Source organism: Aplysia californica, unplaced genomic scaffold (genome assembly GCF_000002075.1).
Source record: "Aplysia californica isolate F4 #8 unplaced genomic scaffold, AplCal3.0 scaffold01440, whole genome shotgun sequence".
Classification (NCBI taxonomy): Eukaryota; Metazoa; Mollusca; class Gastropoda; order Aplysiida; family Aplysiidae; genus Aplysia; species Aplysia californica.
The window spans coordinates 33,926-43,772 of NW_004798710.1; the positions used below are offsets into that span (position 1 = coordinate 33,926).

At 41.3% G+C, this 9,847-nt stretch overlaps 1 protein-coding gene across 1 annotated transcript in view; it reads right to left on the reverse strand.

The window, feature by feature from the left end:
• The window catches only part of LOC101864436 (EARP and GARP complex-interacting protein 1), a 23,505-nt gene that overhangs the window by 3,005 nt on the left and 10,653 nt on the right, over positions 1–9,847 (reverse strand). The window contains exons 2-8 of the mRNA XM_005112840.3: positions 8,302–8,385; positions 7,628–7,760; positions 5,156–5,309; positions 3,620–3,719; positions 2,424–2,560; positions 1,121–1,288; positions 217–384 (exon numbers count right to left, since the gene is read on the reverse strand). Of these exons, the coding sequence (XP_005112897.1) occupies positions 217–384; positions 1,121–1,288; positions 2,424–2,560; positions 3,620–3,719; positions 5,156–5,309; positions 7,628–7,760; positions 8,302–8,385 (944 nt within the window). The remainder of the gene's footprint in view (positions 1–216; positions 385–1,120; positions 1,289–2,423; positions 2,561–3,619; positions 3,720–5,155; positions 5,310–7,627; positions 7,761–8,301; positions 8,386–9,847) is intronic.

Consider the following 9,847-nt stretch of genomic DNA (forward strand, 5'->3'; position numbering starts at 1 on the left):
TAGAGGGTGCGGGGAGGGCTCATAACCAAGGCATAAACGACAAACGACACGTAAACGACATAACCAACACGTAAACGACATAACCAACACGTAAACGACATAACCAACACGTAAACGATATAACCAACACGTAAACGACATAACCAACACGTAAACGATATAACCAACATATAACCACCACATAAACGACATAAGCGACACACAACCACAACTCACCCGTCCTGCAGGCTGTCCTCATCCCCATCGTCGTCGTCGTCCCTGTCCACCAGGTGGCCGTAGGGCTCGGAGGAAAGGGAGACCACGCTGTTGAGAACCACGCGACTGTCGCTGCTAGAGGTCAGCACCAGCTGGTCGTGGAAGTGGTTGTAACAGACAGACCATACCCTGATGACACACAGAGAGGGGGAGTTAGAGAGAGAGAGAGAGAGAGAGAGAGAGAGAGAGAGAGAGAGAGAGAAAGAGAGAGTCGTGGAAGTGGTTGTAGCAGACCGACCACACCCTGACGACACAAACAGGGGAACGGTGAATGTGTTTTACATCCGCATCCAGCCATCCACACATTTTAAACCACAGTGTGTCAACCATTTTACAGCCAGTGCCACACTCACTACCCTCCCCCCTCAACCCACCCCCCAAACCAGGCCCAGGAAAAGATGAATAGAGAAGTCGGAGAAACATGAGCTAAAAAACACTATGTTTTCAGTTTTAGTAGAGGTTTTATGGCGCTCGCAACTACATAGGGTCATATGAGCGCAAAGGGGTGGGTGTCAACAGAGAAGCCCAAACAGGGAATCAGACTTACTCTGCTCACCTCTCTAGCCTCAACAGCACAAAGTCTGCTTTGACTATCAAGGCACCCCGGAAATAGCAGTTCACAAGAGAGTGATAAACATACAAAAGAAGTAGAGGGAAAATGACGACAGTAAGGATGAGGAAGGAAAAAGCAGCAGTTCCCCCTATGTTGTTCCGGCACAGTAAGAGCATTGCGCGCTCATATAACCGTGTGCAGTTGTGAGCGCCGTAAAACCCCACACTAAACTAACAAAACAGTATGAGGATGACATTGATAAATCAGCCCATTTCCACCAGCCCATCTGCGACACAAGCGACAAACCCTCACCAGTGCGAGTGCTCCGACAGAACCTTCAGGGGCTCCGTGACTTTGCGCGTGTCCCAGAATTTGACGCGGCAATCGTCGCCACACGTGACCAGGTAGTACTGTTTGTTGGGGTTGAAGTCAAGGTCTCGCACCAGCTGGCTGTGAGCCGACTCGATGTGGAACACTTGGCTGGAACCCCAGGAAAAAAATCGGAGGAGGATACAATGAAGTAGACGATGGACCAAGCAAAGTCTGTTTATTTGAGCAAGAGCAAAAGAAGCACATCTACACAAAAACAATCATTTGCGAGGAATGGTGGAAGAAACAGGCACTCGTCTAAATAATCAAAGCAAACAAGGAACAGACATTTTTCTGCCAGTTTGTCAAATTTTATAGAATTTTTATATTTTGGATCAACACCTTTTGTGTCCATTTAAAAACACGTTTCCATCTCAATTTTGCTAAAAAATGTCGATTAAAGGCATAAAATATGTAATTTTTCAGTTTTCAAGGACTCTAAAGTAATTGAAATTACCAAACTTTGGCAGCCATTTTCTCGCTAGTTTTACTACTGAAACCAGGTGACTCCACCTCCTTCAATCGCAAATATCTCAACTTCTATTCAAGATAGAAGGGTATTATTTTCATTGAAGGCAAGGCAAATGGACAGGCTTTAAGATGATACCAATAACTCCATAAGCCCCAAAGTTGACAAAAGCCTGATTCCATCGTGTTGTGACACATATGGGGTGTGGGGTTGGGAGAATGGAGGGGGTGGGGGGTAGGGGTATGAAGGGGGAAATGAAGGGAACAAGCCGTTGACAGAAGTCTTCCATGATCGGCCGTGGAAGGATAGAGACGCCAAACTGTACCATATAGGGGAGACAACAAGTAAATAGACTGCAGTAGGTTCTGGTGACGGATATTTCTTTTGCTTCATAGGATCGAGAGGACATTCTCCTCTCTCTTCTCTCTACCATTTAGCGGCTAGAGCTGTGTGCACACGGGGAGCAGGCGCTGGAAAAATGACCTACATTATTATTATCATCATTATTATTATTAATCTTATTATCACTCTTTATTCCCTAAACTTCACAAAGTTCACAACAGAACAACCATTGTGCTTTCATTCCCATTTCTCCACTCCCCCCCCCCCCCATCCCCTCCCAAAAAAAGGATAAAGTAAACAAAAGAAACATAAACGACAAAGAAACAACAGCACAAAGTATGGGTCAAAGCTGCCCGCCCCTAACTGACCAAAACCATGTCAATGGAGACATAAAAACATCTACAGTTCCAAATCTACGATGATAACCTCTCCGACCTCATAGTGCGCAGGTCCCATCCTTTGACCGACGTGTCGTTGGCGGTGGCGATCTGGTGACAGTTGTGGTGCGGGTTCCACTTGCCAGAGGTCAGTCTCGGGTGACCTCGACCTTCAATACTGGTGCTGCTCACCACCTGATGGAGAAGTGACATCGGTAAACGCTGTCGCAAAATATCTCCACCATACGTGTGTGCTCTAACATGATTTCCAGGTTTCTGCCTGGTGTCTATGTCAGATCATTCATGCATTTTTAAGCTTTGCCCAGTAGTTCAAGAGAGACAAAATTCTTTAATTCATTCAAATGTCAGCTAAAGTCATTTCTGTTTTCAAATAAATGAGATAAATATTTAGAGAGATTTTCTTTTGGTCAGAACACAATATACTGATTATATGTTACTGGTGTCTTGTAAAGCCCTCAGAGCCTGTGTACTTCAATCAGGGTTGAGAGCGAAATAAACGCCATATATTGTTATTATCATCATCATCATCATCATCAAGTGCCAGATCTACGACAGACATCGGTGACCATGGTTCTCCATTCATTCCTTTGTTCAGATGCTCTCAAAAAAGCTGTATCACCCCATGCGGCTATTCTATATGTTTTAAATCAATGTCAGATATATGTCAAATAGCTGGGACTTTTTGTCTTTAGATATATCCTGCAGACCCACTAAAATCAGGTCACCTTTTGACCTTGGACTTATAGCAGAGACAACAATCAGAGAAAATCACAAACAAAACTTACCAAAAAGAAGAATCTTGACACTAAACATTCTCTGACAGGCTTGAAAATCTTTGCTAAGCCCACTCAGTTAGTCTTAGTAAGCAGAGATTAACGGCACTTGCAACACAATAAGGTCATAGAAGTGCATAAGATCCGGGACACACAACCTTAGAACATCAGACATATAACAATGAACAAAATCCCATCAAGTGGGACTGGGTTTGGAGTAGCGTTGCAGTGTATGTGATAAGGTTCTCAATTCTCGATTGGCAAAACCGGGAAAGTACCGGAAAATCCCGGCTAGTTGGCCGGGCCAGTTGACAACTCTGCTGTAAGTTCCTCTGGACCAGTTCCAAAAGACTGACACTTTAATCAGAACAAAGAAAAAAAAATCAGACAAGCAAAATCCCCAGAGAGACAACCAAACACTGGTAGATTTGCTCAAAGTTCCCGGTAAAAGTTGACCTACTTTAGCGGCCGATGAGGCGGTGTCAACGTCCCAGGTGACTATCCTGTCCTGACAGAGGCCGACCACCGGCTGACTGTCTCCCGACGGGTGCCACAGCACACTGGGGACAAACAAAAACATACAGAGAAACATTCAACTTTTTTGTAAATGTTGGTGTTTTTACACCCTAATCAACACAATTTAGATAAGATAAGATAAGATAGGACAAGACAAGACAAGAAAAGACAGGATAAGACAAGACAAGACAAGACAGGACAGGATAAGGCAAGACAAGACAAGACAAGACAGGACAGGATAAGACAAGACAAGACAAGACAGGACAAGACAAGACAAGACAAGACAAGACAAGACAAGACAAGACAAGACAGGATAAGACAAGACAAGACAAGACAAGACAGGACAGGATAAGACAAGACAAGACAAGACAAGACAAGACAAGATAAGATAAGATAATACTTTATTATCCAAGAGGGAAATTTTTCTTGGCTGTAAAAACACATGCAGGTATACATAAAAAATGTAAATTATACATTACTCTTGTTAAAATTCAACATGAAAAGAGAGGTAAAGCTGACAAAATGAACATATCACATCAGATGCATCATTCAAAAAACATAAAGGAGTTTAATTACAAGACCTTTGGAGTTATATAGGTACATACTCTAAAGAGCGACACACATCTATGCTCATTCTGACAATAGCCTTATGCTAGATGGTAAAAAACTTCTTTTATATCTTTCTTTCTTTGTTTTTGGAGGTACATATCTGCCGCTGCGTGATCTTACAATGAAGGAGGCAGGCTTCCAACTTTGCCAGTCAAGGCCAATCCAGGCTGAGAGTGAGGGATTCAACATCCCAGCAGAAAGATCAAGATACTCGATAAAAATTCTCCCCAATCGGGAATTGAACTCAAGTCTCCGGTGTGCCACAGCCAGGTGTCTAACCACTGTACCACAGAGGCCGGTCTCCTCAAGAGTAAGAACCTTCATCCTTGTATTTTAGTGTTTTACAGCACTTGCAATACAGTATGTGCCAAAGCTTAGAGGTATTACAAGAGAGTAGCAAACAAAAAAGAAGGAGAGATAAGGAGAATAGACGTTTGATAGGACAGAAGGAGCAAATCACACCAGAGTACCACCAACCACCCACCAAATCTTTATCCAATATAATAAGCACAATACAAAAACACAATATGAATTCAGCAACAATGCTATATTCAATCAACTAACATGACATTAGCTCTTCTTTTAAGACAAAAACAAATTTTTTAATCTGCACCCTACATACAGTGCAGCCTGTCTATAACGACCTTCAATATAACGACATCCTCTGAATAGCGACATGGTGCTCAAGTCCCGATGTTGTCCTTCTATATCATCAGTAACTTTTGGTTCCCTCTCTATAACGACATTTTTTTCTGGTCCCGACGGTGTCGTTATAGAGGGGCTGCACTGTACTAATCAAACAGCTTAGTCAGTTCCTCAGTAAGGCAGTGGTGACACGGTATTCACACGGCGGATATTGCTAGACACTGACCTCTTCACGTCTGCGTGCTCCTCCGTGTCGAGATAACACAGGAGACCCAGGTGTGGGTGAGCGCTGGAGTTGTCTTCTCCTGCAGGACTGGGGGGATTCGAACCTCCAGGCAGCTGCCACAAAGCTCCTTTCAGTTCCGACCTGTTGTCTGAGGCTGAAACATACGAGGGAGTACGTTGCATTCATTTACACTGATAGAAACTGGAAGTACGTTGTATTCATTTACACTGATAGATACTGGGAGTACGTTGTATTCATTTACACTGATAGATGCTGGGAGTACGTTGTATTCATTTACACTGATAGATGCTGCGAGTACGTTGTATTCATTTACACTGATAGATACTGCGAGTACGTTGTATTCATTTACGCTGATAGATGCTGCGAGTACGTTGTATTCATTTACACTGATAGATACTGGGAGTACGTTGTATTCATTTACACTGATAGATACTTTTACTTTTCCGATCCAGCGGCCATCTGGGTTCTAGCCCGTCGGCCTGACACTGACAGTCTGATAGATAAAACATCTTTAGTTTCACAGCACGATGAAAAGGAACTTAGAAAGTTTTAATCTAAACTTGTTTTATTTAAAATCTATGTGGGTTTTTTTCAGTCTGTGTATTATTTTGAATGTATGCGGTTGGTGCTTATATAATGTGCTCATTTTTTTACATTATGTTATAACTGTGTGTTTAAGAAATTCGTTCATTTTAATCTGTCAATTTTCAACATAGTTTGGGTTTTTATACTGCATGTGTTAATACAGTTAATTATACCCTTATAAATTCTTTATAATTTTTCTTTTGAAATATGTGTATTATTTTCAATCTGTATGCATTTGTTTGGTTTAGGATTTCTTGCACTTTCAAAATCAGAGTATCTTTTACACCCTGTGTGTTTTTCCCATCTGTGTATTTACGATCAGAGCCGTTTCTTTTACAATTAGAGCCTTTTCTAAACCAAGAAAAAAAGTTCATCTCAGTAAAAACTGTTTTCCAACCAGTAAAAGAAAAAAAAAATGCAACATAATAGATCACTGATGAGAAACCATGTATGATTAACTAAGATGTGCACAGCAATGATGACACAACACAGCAGCAAGTTCAAACAGCAGCAGTCAGTTTGCCACAGTGGGGCATCCCGTCCTCAATACAAGGTTAACTCTTTAAACCCGGAGTTTTTTCCACCATTTCCTGGAGTTTTTTCTACCGTCACCTAAACCTGGTGCAGTATGTCTCATTATAACCTCAAAAGCGCCTCCAACTTCTAAATAGCATAAACAAAGGTTTAGTCATTACTAAAAAAACTTGGTTCGAGAATAGTTCCGCAAAACAAGCAAAAACTAGCACTAAATAAAACAAAACAGTTGTCCCGGGTACTGGACACTCACAGCGTCCGTTGGGGAACAGGGTTATTACCGCCGGACGCGCCCAGTGTCCAATGGGGTTTAAAGAGTTACCACTTTGCCGCCTCATCTCGCCAATCGGCCATGTTTACCGCCCAGTTTCTTTGGATTTTCCCCAAAATGCCTTTGCTTTGATGGCAAGAGTTTTTACTATATCGCGACCTCAGTGCTTTCTTGTCCTATCTCCATTTTTAATAAGAGTGAAAACAGTTCATAACATAGAGTGAGCTTAAGAAAAAGTTACATTCTCAATGTTAAAAAAAAAGGAGATAGGGCAAGAAAGCACTGAGGTCACGATATATATGAGCCTTGTTGTAATGATATGGGACATAATCCATTATCCACCACAGTTGCTTGTCCATTATATTACCAGTTGTTTCCCTTTCAGTGTAAACACTCCATGAGCAGTTTTCACATTGTCTTGAGATTCAGGGCTTCTGGGAACAAAGGGTCTGGGGTCTATATAAAGCTGTATCTGTGTCTGTACGTTTTTTTCTTTCGACCATTTGACTGATGAAGGAAACCCTGCTACAAGGAAAAGGGTTAAACAGCAGAAGTCAGTTTGCCGCAGTGGAGCACCCAGTCTTTGATGCAGGGTTAACAGATGAAAGAACCTGCACCAAGAAAGACCGCTTCTCCTTCTTTCACTTTCCCTACCCTCATGACAACTGAGGCTTCCCAGGAAACACGCACAGCTTGTCAGCGGCAAAAACAGTAACACCTCACTACTTTTTTCTCATAGTAATTTTTACACATATACATAGATATTATATATATATATATATATATATATATATATATATATATATATATATATATATAATACTGTGTTTTAAGCACATGCAAGTCGATTAATTTTTAAGGTATGATGTCTTTTCTGATGTTATGCACATGAGCATTTTTTTGGAAAATGGAAATGCACAGTATTTATTCAATGTTATTTATTATTATTATTATTATTATTATTATTATTATTACTTGTAAAGTACACAGGACCGAACACTTCATTCAGAACTACTGATGTGGCATGAAACAAAAAAGCGCTGGGTACACAACGCACTCACTTTTGTTGTAGCATGTGGCGAAGAGAGAGGAGTCGAAGGTGGAGGCGCTGATGTTCCAGATCTCTCCCTCCCTGTGCAGGAACACCGTCTTGTTGATCAGGTTGTTCTCGTCATCAAAGTCGATGTAGTGGACCTGGAGGTGAAATCATTCTCTTAGTTAGTATGTTGAAGAATAAGAAAATAAAGACGAAATGTCCTGCATCTTGGTGATATCAAGAGCTCGTCAAAATAATGAAATTAAAAAAGTTAGTTTCCACGGACACAAAAGCTTTAAAAGTCACAGATTTTTGGCGGCCATTTATTCACTAATTTTACTTCTGACACCAAGCGACCTCCACCTACTGCAGTCACAAATACCTGGACTTGTTTTCATGATATGTATTTTTTTCATTAATAGCAAGACTCTAAGGTGATACCAGTGACTCTGTATGTCCAAAAATTGATGAGCACCTGATTCCACCGTGTCGTGACACAAATCAATTTTCACAAACAAATCTTCATCAACAAAACCCATGAGAAAAAAACAGACTGTGTAGACATCTGACAAACTCATCTCAATCAGATATTTTCCCGGAGTTTACCAAACAAGATGGTTTGATAAGATCTTTTGTCCAGCAACAAAACACGGCGATGATTACCTCAAACTATTATAATTGTAAAATACAAAAATTCACCTGATTTTCAGGCCCCAGCGACTGTGTCCCGACTAAGAAGCGAATGCTGTCGGTCTCCGCTGCCTGAGCACACAAAGAACGCGCCTGGGAAAATAATAACAAATATATAATAATGATAATAATAATAATAGTAATAATTGTCATAATAATAATAATAGAAATCTAATAACCAAATAATAATAATAATAATAATGTGACATTCATATATATATATATATAGCGCTGAACCCTGAAAGAACACAGGCTGTGTACTTTACAAATTAGCTTGAATACAATAGCAGCACAGAAACAATACATGAAGTCCGCCTAAAGTGAACACACTTTATTTGAACAATCGGTTAAAGTGAACGATATTCTGTGGTCCCGATTGAAATGCCTTTTGTTTAAGTAAAAAAAAAAGTGGAGAAAATGAACCGGTTTCATAGGGGAATTGGATGTTTAGTGAATGCCCAAAATGAGTGAAAGCGAAGAATGGACCGACCATGCCACTGTCGCCATGTTGTGAAAATAAAAATCTTTGCCTCGGGCATGGGCAGACAATCCCAGCACGGCGTTGGCGACGGCAATCAGAAAGAAAGAGCATAGTCTAGGCTCACCCGCTGTGTTGTCCCCCCCCCCTCCCCCTCACCATAGACCCACCACTGCGTGTAGCTGGCTACTGTTTCTTTCTAGGCCTCCACTCTACCACAATGGTTCAACTGAACCTTGGATAAAGTGAACACTTTCTTCTGGTCCCAAAGAGTTCACTTTAAGCAGACTTCACTGTAGTCACATGATTGTGTTCTGATTATAAATCTGCAACTACAGGTGTCTACAGTCTCAGTAACAGTAGTGCAGAATTCTTTCACGCACCAGCAGCTGAGATGTGGCAGCTGAGCGCTATACAGTCACACACAGGAGGCCTGACTTCTATCCCTGCATGGAGAGACATTTTTTATTGAGTATCTTGGTCTTTCTGCTGGGATCATGTATCCCTCTCAGCCCGGGTTGGTCTGGACTAGCAAGGTCCTAATAAACCCACCTCCTAAATGATCTAAACTGTGTCGATGAGGGTGTAGAAAAAACTAGATCTAGTAATTTAGGCTAACATTCAAACATATCATTATAAAAACAGACCTCACGCACAAATGTAGTGTGTATACATTTTGAAATATAATTTCATTTTCAGCGTGATTCAAACTTTTCTGGTCTCTTTTTAAAACCTTATCCGTACGTCGAGTTTTACTACACGTATCCTTGCGACGAGGGGAACTCTGAGCCACCACTTTCCAAAGAGGACATGTACTCGTGAATCCGATCCATACTTTTTTTTAAAAAAAAATAGTAGAGGGTTTTACTGCGCTCGCAACTGCATAAGGTCAAATGAGCGCCAAGGGGTGGGTGTCAACAGAGAAGGCTTTACAGGGAATCAGACTTATTCGACTATCAAGGCACCCCAAAATAGCTGGTCACAAGGGAGTGACAAAAGAAGTGAAGGAAAATGACAATAGTAAGGATCAGGAAAGAAAAAGCAGCAGTTCCCTGTTGTAGATCCGGCACAGTTATG